Source organism: Mastomys coucha, unplaced genomic scaffold (genome assembly GCF_008632895.1).
Source record: "Mastomys coucha isolate ucsf_1 unplaced genomic scaffold, UCSF_Mcou_1 pScaffold7, whole genome shotgun sequence".
Classification (NCBI taxonomy): domain Eukaryota; kingdom Metazoa; phylum Chordata; class Mammalia; order Rodentia; family Muridae; genus Mastomys; species Mastomys coucha.
In genome coordinates this window covers 45,950,837-45,965,714 of record NW_022196913.1, presented here as the reverse complement: position 1 = coordinate 45,965,714, position 14,878 = coordinate 45,950,837, and the positions used below count along the sequence as shown (strand labels likewise).

Sequence of the window (14,878 nt, the reverse complement as noted above, 5' to 3'; positions counted from 1 at the left end):
CTGAGGTTCATGTATACCTCTAAGCCCACCCACTGAGGTTCATGTATATTTCTAAGCCCACCCACTGAGGTTCATGTATAGCACTTATTGCTCTTGCAGAAGACAGGGGTTCAGTTCCCAGCACCTATGTAGCAACTAACAACCAGCTGTAACTCCAGTGCCAGTGGATTCTATGTCCTCTTCTGGCCTCTGTATGTGCTACATGCACAAAGAACATAGGCATACAGATAAGCAAAACACCAAAAGGAATCTTTAAAAAGGGGAAAAATAAAAATATCTACTTGTAAAAAAAACTATCTATCTATCTATCTATCTATCTATCTATCTACCTATCTATCTATCCATCTATCTCTACTTGTTTTCTGTGGCCTGCAGGGAAAAAACTCCAGACTTTTTGGCTAACCTTTCATGACCCTTTAGCACTTACTCCAGTCTCTTCTCCATGACTCTCTGAGAACCCCAGGAGCTAGCCCTATTCCTGGCCTATTTCAAATCTAACCTCTGACAAAGTGGACGAAAAACCACAGGATAAGTCACACAATGCTCCAAACACAAGCCAACTCAGGAAATCAAATATTAAAGAAGGGATTTTTTAAAAAAGAGACAAATCACTATTTCCTACAAGTGTTTCATTGCTGTCTTGATATGAGGAGACATATTTAGGCATAGGAAGACCCCTCTCCTCTTCAGCTAAGATATATATGGTAGGCATTCTGGAACAGGTGACAGATGGGGCTTTCTTCATATTCTGTGGCCAGAATCAACTGAAAGAAAGAAGTCCCTTTGGAGAACCCCAAACAGATGAAGTGGAGCAGTAAGCGGCCCGCAGTGTAGAAGACAGTCAAAGAGAATGCCTGCCATGTACGTCTCTGTCTCAAAAGCAGCAGGGACGTAAGTCAGCAGCCATAAGCACAACCCAGTAAGAAAGCAGCTGTGGTGCTTCCAGGATGCAACTGGGTTCTGCTCAAGCAGCAGCCCAGAAACCAGAACTAACTCTTTGACGTGCAGGGTGGAGTAGGGCCAAGTTCAGTTTCAGGGGAAGAACGTCTCCAAGACAGCTGAGCAGAAAACTGTGCATTTCCTGAAGCAGAGAAGTTTCTGTCATAAGTGGTTGTTGTCACAGGCAGATGAGCCCACAAACTCAAAGGCGGCTCTATCTTCAGTGCCTACCTTCTTTCCTTAGTAGATAGGAGGCATATTTAAAGCAGAAACTACTTTTGCTATAAAACACTTTCAGACTGATCCAGCAATAACCCTTGCCAATGCCATTCCTCACAAATCCATGCAGAGCAAATGCACATAGTGAAATGCGTTATCTGTCTGGTGAGCAAATCTACTCACCTTTGCCCTCTAGGCTATGACGTGCTGAGAAGCAGTCTACATGAAAGATACTGTTTCTTTTACAATAAGAACAGCACTTACCAAAGCAGTATCTGCATATAAAATTATGTCCTTAAACAAAACAAGGCAACTTACTAGTAATCATTGCTCCAGTTACAGAAGCCAGAAACCCGATGCTGACAGCAATGATGGAGATCACTCTGCCCTGCCTGTGCCTCTGCAGCATCACAAACATCAGCACGCCTGCAGCACCGTGGACAAACAGAGAGGAGAAGAGAGCCCAGAGGAAGATCCAGTACCACATCTCTGAAAGGGAAAGAACAGTGTTAGTCCTGCTGCAGTGGTATGGTTCAGAAGACTCAGCCAGCAAACAGTGAGCACCCATGGCTGCGGAGAACCCTGAATGAGAGAGTGCATAAAAAGGCCTAGCCTGCTATCTGATCCACAGTAGTAAGGCAGTCAGTGACTACCATTAAAGCTAATTAAGGCTTGATGGAAGAATTGTTCCATGGTCTCAAAAGGTGAAGGCCATGATGTCGCTTCCTCTCCATATCCCATTTAGAAAGCAATCCATCAGCTTGCCTCCTGCCACTGTAATAATTTACCCAGGACTTTCACTGTGGTTTATGCTGTCTTCAACATGCTCCCAATGGACTGTTCACTGCTGACTTAACACACCACAGGGACAGAGTACACCCCATTATGTCTCTCTGACCTTCAGTTCCTTTCTTCCAGGCCTCTGCTGCTTCATACTATCCACACACTTCCCCTAGAGACTGATGCTCGGTACTGGTGTAAAACTCCATCTCCCTGGCCACATCCAAGGGGCAGCAGCTGCTCTATGTGGGGCTGGACAGTCCCTTTCCCTAGAGATTTTGATTGGAATGCACTGACTCTTCTCCATCTCTGGGTAACTGAAGTTAAACCACAGTGCAGGCCACGGGGGGGGGGGGGGGGGGAGGAGAGAAAGAGAGAGAGAGAGAGAGAGAGAGAGAGAGATCCACCAATGACAAGAGTCACCGAGACTGTATTTCAGCAACTCCTGAGACCTGTCACATTACTATCCTTATACAGAAGATAACATCCCAGTTTCTCTGTAACTAAGCACCTGCTTCGTGTGAACCAGTTCAGGAAAGTTTGCTTCTAATTGAAAAACCAACTACCATGTTTGTCCACCCTTGAGAGGGTCCTCTGGTATGCAAACACTCTCCTCTGCTGTTTGTGCTACTTGTACTTTCTGTCAAGCCATATGAGGGGACTACTTTTGCAAACATATTTTGTAACCATGCAATTACCATGAAAAACAGTATAGCAGTTCCTCAAAAAACCTAAGAACAGAACTACCATATGATCCAATGTCATTTCTTGGTGTGTATCTGAGCTGGGTAGGTTTTACTGTCAACTTGACAAAACCCAGAGTCACCTAGGAAAAAGGACCCTCAACTGAAGAGCTGCTCAGATCACACTGGGCCGTGGCCTTGTCTGTGAGAGATTGTCTGGATTGATGATTGTTTTGAGTGGGCACAGTCATTCCTAGACTATATAAGAAATATAGCTGTGGACTAGAGAGATAGCCCAGCTATCTCAAGTTTTCTTCCTAGCACCCAACACGGTAGCTCAAAACTGTCTTTAATTCCAGTTCAGGGGATCCATGCTCCTTTCTGGCATCTATGGGCGCTTGGTACACATGCATACATGTAGGCAAAATACTCATACACATAAAAGTAAGTAAATAGTAAGAAAGCCAGCTGACCAGTTAGCTTGCCAAACTGAATGAGGAAAACCTTACAAGGCCCCCAACACTAGATGAAGAGCTATAGGCAATTAATGACTGCTGAGAGAGGGAAAAAACATTCTTCAGAGATTAGCCTCCTAACTGGTATCCAACACCAAGTGGTCAGCCTGAAAAACATACACATAAGCAAAACTAAGTAGACTCAGCAGGTTCTGTTTATATGTATATACATGTACATAATGAAAAAGAAAAAAAACCATCTCGGTAATTAGGAAAGAAGGGGGGAATGAAGAGAGGTAGAGGAGGGGAGGGAGGAATGGAAGGACTAGGGAAGAAAAGAAGCAAGCAAGCTAGCTAGCTAGCATGTATTCTGCTTATGTCCTAAGAACTTCTATGAGGCCAGAATAATGAGTGATGGACTAATTCTTAAGCAGAGGAAATTTCAAGACTGCATAGTACCAAGTCTGTGATGTGGTTATTTCTGATTACTCTGATGCAGGCCTACAATAAAGAAAAGTAACAGGTAGGGGAGAAAGAAAACAATGTGTAGCTTGAGGAGGAAGAGAACTACAGGAAGCATAAGGCTGCCATAAAGACATTTGCTGAAAAAAAAAAAAGGCTGTGATTTTTAGAGAGATAAACATTACAAAAGGAAATCTTTGTGCACTGCACTGGGAGAAAAGGTACTCTGAGGGCAAGACCTCTCCCAGCTAAGCATACAACTTGTGACAGAAGAAAGTCTAAGAGGTTTCCTGTTCCCAGAAAACAAACATTTAGCCAAAGTTTTCTAGTTTCAGTATATAGAAGCTTCTGCAATTCTAGTTCAGGAGAAGCGTCTATCCCACACCGCCAGCTGAAACTTGGCAGTGTCATCCACATGCTCTAGTTTTTGAGGCATGAAAGATACATGAGTAAAAAAGTCATTGGTTCTTTCTCCAGAATTTCAGAGAGCTGCTCTATTTGTCAGTGTTCTCTAGAGAAGCCAAACTGATAGAATGCATCAATATACACATTAATACAACCAACAATATTTGTCTCCCAACAGAAAAGCTAAGAGTCCTATAGTTGCTCAGTCTATGAGGCTGGATATCTCAGCAGTCCCAAGTGGGTGCTCACACTTCAGGGAGGTCCTAGAGAGAGCTGCCCATACTCATTTGAAGGCTGAAGAAGTCCATTCTAATACCAGCAAAGGAATGGCCAAACAGCAGGATAGACGAATTTGCCACCAAAAGTGACAACTAGCATGCAAAAAGCAAAAGCTCCCTTCTTCAATGTCACTAAGGGGAAGCCACCAGAAGGTATGGGCCAGATTTAAAGTGAGTCTTCCAACCTCAAATGATACAGATTAGGGTGGATCTTCCAAATCAAATGATCCAATCAAGGAAAATTCTTCATAGATTTACTCAACTGCTTGGTTTTAATTACTTTGGACGAAGTCAAGTTGATAACCAAGATTTGTCACCTTAGTTCCTGAGGCCAGGCAACTTGTGCCAGGGGCAAAACCTCTGAGGGGTCACTGTGTGAGGTTGTGAACTTTGTGAAGCCTGCGCCTATTGTGGCAGAGATCCCAAGATGTTGGAAGATGCCAGAGCCATGACATATCTGTCAAGGAGATCTGCCTAAAGCAAGGGGAACCAGCTCAAAGGAGAGATGCACACTGCAGGCAGCAAAGCTGGAGGAGCAGAGCCGCTAAGCCCTTTGAAGCTGAAACTCTTAATATTAGATGTGCAGATAAAGGATTTGGTGTTTTCCCTGCTGGGTTTTAGTCTTGCTTTGGTCCAGTATTTCCTAACTATGTCCCCATTCCTCCTTTCTGGAATGCAAACATGTATTCTGTGGCATTATATGCTGAAGGTATATAATTTGCTTTTAAGTCTCACAGTTAATAAAATTTCTTGAAAATATCTCAAGTGTCTTAGAAGAGATTCTGAACGTCTGAAAAGTGCTGTAGCTATTGAAGAGTACAGGGACTTTAAAAGTTGGACTAAATGCAATTTTTTTTTTTTTTTAATCACAAAACGGCCATGAGCCTCTGGAAGCCAGTGGAAGACTATTGTGGTTTGAAGGAGAACTGTCACTTGTTGGCTCATGTATTTGTGTACTTGATCCCCAGTTGGTGGTGTTATTTGGGAAAGCTATAGAGCCTTTAGGAGGTGGAGCTTTGTAGAATGAAGTACATCACTGCTAGGCTTTCAGAGTATATAGACTCACTTCCCTTCCTGCCCTGTTCTCTACCTCTGCTTCCTGTGGGTAGAAGAAACGTGATCAGCCAGCTTCCTTCTCCTGCCACCATGCCATGCTTTCTCTTCCACGATGGACTCTATCCCTCTGGAACTGTAGGCCAAAATAAATGTATCATCTTTAAGTCGATTTGGTCAGAGTATTTTATCACAGCAATAATACCCAAAAGAATAAAGAGTAGACTAGTTGCTCCAAGAGATACTGGCATAGCCAAGCTCATGCCTGCATATTCACCACAACTGAGAGGCAGAAGCAACCCAAATTCGTAACAACACATGAATGAATATCACACACACTGATCTTAGGAAATGATTCAGTTTTAAAAAGAGAAAAAAATTATGTCACATGGTTCACCATGGATGGACCTTGAGTACATTTGTTGAGTGAACTGACCAGTCACAGAAGGACATATATTATATGATCTTTATAAGTACTGTGGGTCACTTAGTAATAACCAAATCCCAAGTGGAGGACATGGAAATCCCCATTTTACCTCAGGTCAGACATATTAATGAGAACAGGAGACAGAAATCATCTATGCAGTTTAGGAGCAGGGTCCCCAAAAGTGAACAATTCCACTCTAGTCTTCCGCCAGAAGCAGGAACTGTTCTTGGTTATCCAGCTACAAATGCCCGGAAAGAGTCCTGGTTTCTTATCTCCTCCCACATGAACATCCCTGTCTGCAGGCTGTGCTTGGGTGGGTGACCCAAACTCCAGTCCAGACATTCATCTCCTCTGGTGAACAGCTTTGGAGCCGGGACTTCACATTTCCATGGTAAAAATAAGTTACATCTATTCCCTAATTTAAGCCCATCTCCTAAAGGATTTTAGGTCCCCATTCTTGAAGGGGGCCTTAAAGGTCTCTGAGTATGAACCCTCTATAATGGACTCTAGTCTGGCCCTAGGTAGACACACGGCATCCTGATCTGTTCTGAAGGTTAGATTACATGTTGTCTCCTCCGTTGAGTTAATCCAGTTGGACTTGTCAATTACCCTGGCCTCTGACCAAGAGGTTGCCCCTCAGAAGATTAATGTAAAGAGGAGTGGGGTGGGTAATTGTCACCTTAACAGGATAATGTACTTATCTTTCCCAGAAGCCTCCTGCTCTCAGAGCTTGCAGAGCTCTGCCTTCCTAAGTTCTGAATCACCTGCTCATGTGTAGCCTGCAAGTTCTCATTCAGGGCAAAGAGAAGAAACCAGAACTCTCTTTGGCATTCCTGGCCAGAGAATCAAAGACAAATTTTGCTTCTGGATAAAGACAAGAGCTGAACTGTTAAGGACCTAGTAACTTATCCTTCTGTCTTTTTATCACTTTCTTCCCTTTGCATACAAGCCAGAGCCTGGAAAGCTTCCTTTGACACTTGAATTTCCTTCCTTTTCCTCTGAAGACACACTCTGCTGGCTGTCTTATGTGTCAAGTGGCTGTTTGCGGGCCTCAATTCCTAACTCAGAAGGCATGTTTCCCCTTCTAACTCTTATCATTCTCCTTACTCCTGACAGCTGCTAAGGTTGCCTGCCTACCTTCCCCACTGTTTTGTTTTCTGTTTTTCAAACAAATAAACAAACAAACAAACCAAAAATCCAATAAAATTATCCTACAGCTACCTTCTGAGTTTGTTCTTATAGTCTTCTTATCTATGAGACTACAAGTCCAAAGAGACTAATTTCTTGAGTAACATATGGCCTCTCAAGTGAAGCTCCCCAAAAACCTCTAGTATGGGGAGAATCCAGATGTTGAACTGGCATCTGAAGTGAGCCAGGCCGTGGGACTGAGCCCCTGACTTGTGGGATCAGGTTTTACTCCAGGTTGATGCCTTGGAGAACTGCTTGTCACACTGGTCAGAGTCTTCTCTGTGAGAGTAAACAATGAATTGTTTCATTATATGTTTATTTTTATAACCACTATTTTAAGAGATAAGTTAAAATGTGTGAAACATGGATATAAATTTCTAACATTTATTTTTAAGTCGACAATGACAAAAAAAATTAAAAACAAAAACTATCTTGAAAATGAAGAAAAGTACAAAAGGGCAACATAAGACACATCTGTGGAACAGGGCTGCTCTGCACTGGGTACCAGTAAGTCACTGTGTGAGCGATACAACCACACACACCTAATCCTATCTGTATATTAAAGGATATACTTCCTCAAAGTGAACCCAACAAAGTGAAATGTAAAGAAGGAGGTTAGTGTTACCAGGAAGTGCCTTCCACATCCTATTCTGGGCCAGCACAATCTCAAGGTGGTCATAAACACTGCAGTGCCAAAAGTCAACAAAAAGCCTGTGTGCCCAGAAAACTCAAGAAAGCTAAACACATTTTTTTTACCCCAAAGGCCTCTTCCATATCCTTGCAATACAGCACGAGGGAGTGATTCTTGACTACAGTTAGCACGTGGGCACAGTGCTATAAAATGGGATTATTTACTCACTGAATGTATTACTTCTATACAGTAAATGACTTAATAAGGAAAGGGAGCTTCTCAGGCTTAGTGTTTCATAAAGATCCAAGACATCAAAAGAACAAATACAACTTCATGAGGTCCTGAGGTCCAGCCCAGCGTCATTTGTCACGTTAACTTTCTGAACAAACTACCCCAAAGTTAAGTTTATTTGCATGGTTCCGTCTCTCTTAATTATGTTATATTATTCATCTTTGAAAACACTGACCTCGCAGGGCAGTGGTGGCACACGCCTTTAATCCCAGCACTTGGGAGGCAGAGGCAGGCCGAAAACACTGACCTCTGTTACTAATATTATTAGGTTGGATTCAAGGTTGCTACTATTGTTTTTAATTACCTGACATTTCAACATGGCCTTCAGGGTAGAGAGGGCCTCCTGAAATCTTGGCCACTCTGGGCAAGCAAGTCTGTCTAAGGACCCACTGCCTAGTGTCAATCACAGAAAACCTTTAATTGGCTCAAGTAAAGAGAACTACAGGATCTCAGTAGCAGGCGCTCACAGCCCTAAGGAAGAATGATACCAACAGGGTACTCTCAGAGCCTTTTACTCCTTTGTTGCGTCTACCAAACAACAGATCTCTAGAATATATTCATTTGGAAAGGCTATCTGAGTATTTGTACTAAAACCATCATATCAGTTAACAAAAGTCTGCTCTGATATGACATGCAGTACAATGGAACTGAAAGCAGCACATCTCATTTGATTACAGCACATATTTTGGGCAAATGCAAGCACAACATATCATGATGTCCTCCTGTGGTCTTGGGCCTATCCTGCATGACTTCAAGGACTGCCCTGACCAGAATCATGAAGGAAAAAAAAGAAAGAAAGAAAGAAAGAAAGAAAGAAAGAAAGAAAGAGAGAGAGAGAGAGAGAGAGAGAGAGAAAGGAAGGAAGGAAGGAAGGAAGGAAGGAAGGAAGGAAGGAAGGAAGAAAGGAAGAAAGAAAGAAAGAAAGAAAGAAAGAAAGAAAGAAAGAAAGAAAGAAAGAAGGAAAGAAAGAAAGGATGGATGGACAAACACAGAGACTGGGTAGACCAGTCTCTGATGGAGAAGTCACAGTACCCCAGAAGCTTAACATGTTTATTATATATAGTTGAACAGGGAGGCAGGGCTATTACATACAGATAAACAAGGGACAGGTTTACTTGGAAGACAGTAGGAACAGTCTTCAGGAGGCAAATATCAGGGGGCAGGAAAGCTAGGACGAATTTTTTCTGCATATAGGATCAATATTCACACTTGGACACAGGAAGGCTTTGCTAACCCTCTGAGCCTCTTCTGAGGAACAGTTTGCCCATTTCCAATGCACCTGAGTGAGGCTTTGGTCTTTGACATGGGCAGCTCATGTCAACAACACACCCCGACTCATGACTTCACCCACTCAGCTTCCTCTGCTCCCCACAGTCTTACACTTTGCTTGACATTTGATGCAACCAGGCTTCATGTTTTGGGGTCTTATAACAACTTCCAAAACAGAGAGATCATTAAGAACAGGGAGCATGCTGAAAACCAATTCAAAGCTGCTAACATTCTACAAAGCCCACAAATGTGTCAATAGTAGCATCAGGCTAAACTATGCATTGTAAAATAGGTAGCAAAACCTGACCAGAATGTTCATCAACAATTTCCAAATATCCAACAACTGGCTCCCAGGCAGTACTCACGATACTAAAATCCCCCATTCCTCTTCTTAACCAAATCTGGACTTGCTGATGTCTAAGCACTGACTTGGACCACTATGCTGTATCAGAGGCAGCTGACAGCAATGTCCACTATCTCAGAGATGGAAAAGTATAGCTACCAAGCCCTGGGAGAACTGGGAGAACTGGTCGGAGGCAACTGTTTAACCTACACAGCTAATGTGAACATGTAGACTCATCCTACCCTCACCCCACCCTGACTTCTGTTTGTCCATCTCCCATCAAGCTCCTCCATCTAGGCAATAAAGGAAAGAGGCCACATCAGGTGACACTACTGCTGCTAAACAAACTATAAAACAGCTAAAAAATATAATACATGAAGTATATATAATACACTGAGGCACTTTGAAGTGCCTCATGCAAATAATCACAATACCTCACTGGAAGAGACATGTCTTCTCCCAGAACACAACACAGCCTTCCTAGTTATAAGTCATTTGCCAAAGGCAGGGCTACCTTCCCCTTACACTAACTTCATCTGGGTCACTGCAGTGTGTTTGCTTATTTTCTGGTGAGATTGAAAGAATGAGAATGTACTCTTAGTTTCCAAATACTACTAGAATAGCTCACTCCCATCTGTAACAACCATCAGCCCTGGTTACCAAGTCACTCATTATCTTCTATGCTTTTGTTCTTAATCTGAATAAACACAGCTTATGATAAATTTACCTCTTGAGACACCTAGAAACCACTGAGTAAAACCATCAGAGGAAGGCAGACACTGGATGACCCTGCTTGTTAGAGACCAATCAAAGACTTGGTATTAGATATATTAGATGGATGATGAGTAACAGTATTTAGAGTGTTCACTATTAAACACAGTCTAAAATACTTCTGAACATTTGTACTAAAAATATGGTTTTCAAAAATTAGGCTTTATTATATTTTTTAACTCACCAAAGGAGATAAAATACTCTATTAAGCTAATGGCTGCTCCTGCGAATTATCTAAAAAGCAACTCATCCCCTAGAGATAAGACCTAATCAATTATATATCTATCAAATCTTTCCAGTAGTCACAGTGCGTAGCACAGATAGAAACAGTAGGCTATCATTACATAAAAAAAAATGTTTATTTAAATATTCTAGCACAAGAATAAGGCCTATCATTAGACATGAAGTGAACACTTAGTCTGTAAAAAGAGAACAACTGAACAATAGTAATGCAAACCTTTAATCCCAGCACTCGGGAGGCAGAGGCAGGAAGACCTTTGTGAGTGTAAATAGTCCATGTAATATTTTTAAATAATCTGTGTTGAAATAAAGTGATCGTAGGGTTTATTTCATTCCAGAGAATCCAAACATACAGAAATTCCTCCCACTACATTGCTAACAGCAGAAACTTCTGATCTTGAAATATATTGATTGAGTTATGGGATATAACGCACTCATAATTTGGTAAGGCACCCTAGATTCGGACCAATAAATACATACAGCCTATGAGTCAATGTCTGTTCCACATTGTTTCTAAACAATCTATGGCTAAAAGTTATTGCACATTTAAAGAAGATTTAAAAATATCTAAAAGCAAAATTTCATAACAAATTCTACATGAACACCAGCTTGTATCTCAGACCATCCATGGATGCTATCATGCTACAATGGTAGATGGAATGGCAGTGACACAGATAAAATGTGCCATCAAGCCAAATCCCTTTAGTAAATTCACTACTTACAGAATATAACTGCTGGGATTCAGGCCTGGGACAAACTTGGCTGAGGTGCATAGTTTACATACCAAAATAGCCCTGGCATCCAGGTTCTCTCAGCATCCTTCAGTCCCTACCTGTTACAGGGCATGCCTGGCATACCACACCCTCTGCCCTGCATTTTCCAGGCAAGGAGCTGTGCTTGCTGTCCCCGAGAAGTTCTTCCCTATATAATCCACATATTTTGGTTTCCCGTCTCTTTCTCTCCCTCCTCTATATTGTCTCTCTCCCTGCCTATGCATGCTCTTATTTCTCTTTCTTCTCCCTACAGCAACTTCCAGGCCTAGTTCTTGGGACCAGTGAACCTGCCCGTGAGCTGTCCCCCAATAAACCTGCCTTTATACACTTTAATTCAGCTTGGATTGGCTCATTTCGTTGATGGAGAATAACTTATGGAGTAGCAGTTCTCAACATGTGGGTTAAGACCTTTTGGGGTAGGGGCTGACCAACCCTTTCACATGGGCTGCTTAAGAGTATTGGAAAATACAGATATTTATGTTATAATTTATAACTAGCAAAATTACAGTTATGAAGTAGCAAAAAAAAAAACAACAAATGTTATGGTTGGGGGTCACTACAACATGAGGGGTGTGGTTAAGGTCAAATGAAACATTAGGAAGGCTGAGAACCATAGCTTTAGAGGACAGTAGCATTTTGCTGTTGTCACTTAGTGCTAGGGACTAAACCTAGGGTCTTGTGCCTTGTACATGACAATCACACACTGGGCACTGGGATTTTTCTAATGTTTCCCAAGTGATTTGCATGTACAGTAGAGCATTATCTCTAAGACATGATGTTCAAATCACACAACTGTATGTGACTGAAAACCTCTGGTTTGACCAAAGCCAAAAGCTGTTGGAAGATATGGTAAGTTGGAGCCAAAATAGATAGGAATTTTAGATTTACATACACTTTAGGATGAAGGTGGAAGGTTTGGGGCAGCCACCTGAAGAAGCCTTTCGTTTTTAAATTCTGGACAATTTCATATGTGCATACACTATATTATGATAATATTCACTCCAATTATCCTCTATCATCTCCCCCTTCTCCAGCTGACCAACCAGTCCCTACTACCCTCAAGTCCCTCCCTCCCTTCCCACCATGTGTGTGTGGTGTATGTGTGTGTGAGTGTATGTGTGTATGTAGCCACAGCTCCTGTTGTGTTCCTGATTGCAATGGCCCTGCTATAGCTTGGACTTACTTCAGATTTTAAATACAAAAGTTATATAACCAAATTTAACTTTTAAAAAAATTTCTCTGATAGATACAGGAAACTGAGAGTGGAGCAGATGAGCAACTGCAATACTGTCAGGAGTCCTGGACTTGGATACTAGCCTTAAATGAAAAAACATATTTAGGAGGACCATTGGTCTAGCCTGGATAAGGGGACAAGAGAGATGCCCTATCTGGCCATCCAGATTTCTAGAAAGGATCAGTAGATATCTACAACACTATCTAAATGCTAGTGAGACATGAGAACTAAAGAAACTAACCACAGGAAATGTCAAGTCCATTAAGTCAATATGACTTATACCTTGAGTTTATATGTTACACTTTCACCTAAATGTGGTATCTGTTTTGTCATACTTAAAAATCTGTTTACTCAAACAGCAAATGTGAATCAGAATTTAGGATATAGAAAACTACAAAATCATCACTCTTCCTTAAGAGATATATTACAGAAAATCAAAACTTCTCCTCAGTTCATGAGGAAGGTATTAGGCAACGAAGTCAAAAGACACCCTAACCCCATGGGTGGGCACCACGTAAGTAAGAAGAAACCAATCAGTGTGCTGTCCTCAGAGTAAAATGACATTGTAAGAGACACAGGCATCCTCTTGTCTCCTTGGTGTGCCCTAGGAAGACTGGGTGGTAAGCAGATTAGAAAAGCCACCTACACTCAGATAGTGTAGGCCAGATAGGAGGAGCTAACAACCTGCCTCTAGGGATCCTTTTACATAGAGCAAACACCTTCAGCCACTGGGGAGGCCAGCAAACCTTGTTACCCTCCAGAGACAAATAAAAATATACTGTTAATTCAGTATAGGGAAGGATAGAAGGAAAAACTTCTATCTTCAGGACAGAAGCAGAAGACTCCACAAACCAAGGGTTCTACTCTAAGCAGCGGTCCACTACTACTGAAGGCACGGAAACTCCTACCCAGGACCAAGCAAAGACAAAAGTCAAGCTTGACCACCATAGTTCAGGGATTCTGGGAAGATTCTAACCCAAATTCCCAGTATACCAATCAAAACCAAAAATCCCCACAGTAAGCCTAGCACTGTGTCACTAGAAAAAGCTCAGCAGCAGGCAAGTGCATAAGGGGACCCTACTGCATGCAGGCATGCAGAGATGACCAAAGGCTGACAATGGAGCACTAACTCGAGACAGGCCCTTTAGCACCCAGGTCCCATCTCATGCACAGCACAGCAGCAGCAACCTCCAGAGTGTGAAGCATTTGGTACAACAAGGGTAACCATAGCAACAGCCAAACTCAAGTCCAGCTTAATCAAGCCTGGATCTCTGATGGCCTTTTCCAGGAGTGAAGATTATCTATTTCATTCTATCTTGCACCCAACAACAAAAAAACTGAGATACACTAAAAACAGGAAAACCCACCGATAAATACAGCAAATAAACATTAACTCTGACCCAGATGGCACAGTCAGTAAATCCACTGGGCAGGGATGTTAAGATTTAGGTGGAAACTCTTAGTGTTAAAAGGAAATGCTTCAAGAAGTTGAACAAACCACATTAGATTAAAACAAAACAACAACAACAAAAAACCCTCCGTCAATGGGCTCCTCAAGAGACTTGAGACAGCTGGGCAAGGAATCAAGGAACCTAAAGATATGTTACAAGAAATTATTAAAACTAAAAAAGAATAAAAATACAGTGGAAAAAGAAGAATTCATCCAAGAGTTACAAAGCTCCTTCAATTAACGTATGTAATTGGCATCTCAGAAGAGTCAGGAAACAAAGGAGAGTGCTTGAAACCATACAGAAATAAAAGACATCAAGCCACAAATCCAAGATTCTCTGAATCCAAAACCAGACAAAGGTATTCCCTCCACAGCAAAAGAGAACACTGGAAACCAGCTCTGGAAAGGCATCTTACACAGGCAGACACCAGCGGGAAAGGACTGACTAGCAAGGTAAAGATGCTGCAGAGGACAGGCCAGCAAGCACAGCAAAGACCTTCACCAACACTCAACGGGAGGCCAGCCATAGTACCCTCAGGAAAACTGAAGGGAGGAAGGCAGGAGGTAAACTATACACAGCAAATGTCTTCAAAAGGCAAAGTCTTCCTTCTACCTTGTCTTTTCTTTCTTTTCCCTTTCCCTTTCCCTTTCCTTTTGGGAAGGAAAAATTAGAATCGCCTGCCAGCATTCCTATGCTAAAAGCATTAAAGGAAATTCTTTGGCAATGGCATCAGACTGGACAGAAGAGCCAGTGTCAGGCAGAAACGAGAGACAAGGTTAGATGTAAAAGTACAAAGATGAGTCTTTTTAAATCACTCAAGACCAATTCCTATCACTACTCACTTCAAACTCCCTTTAACATATAAACCTACTTAAGTCTCTAAGAGTTCTCTGGTTTTGCTTCTTAAAGATGAAAAACTCAAATCTCAGCAACCACATGGTGGCTCACAACCATCCATAATGAGATCTGATGCCCTCTTCTGGTAT

At 42.0% G+C, this 14,878-nt stretch overlaps 1 protein-coding gene across 1 annotated transcript in view; it reads right to left on the bottom strand.

The window, feature by feature from the left end:
* Positions 1–14,878, bottom strand: part of Tmem170b (transmembrane protein 170B) — a 39,569-nt gene that overhangs the window by 12,433 nt on the left and 12,258 nt on the right. The window contains exon 2 of the mRNA XM_031358027.1: positions 1,477–1,647. Within this exon, the coding sequence (XP_031213887.1) occupies positions 1,477–1,647 (171 nt within the window). The remainder of the gene's footprint in view (positions 1–1,476; positions 1,648–14,878) is intronic.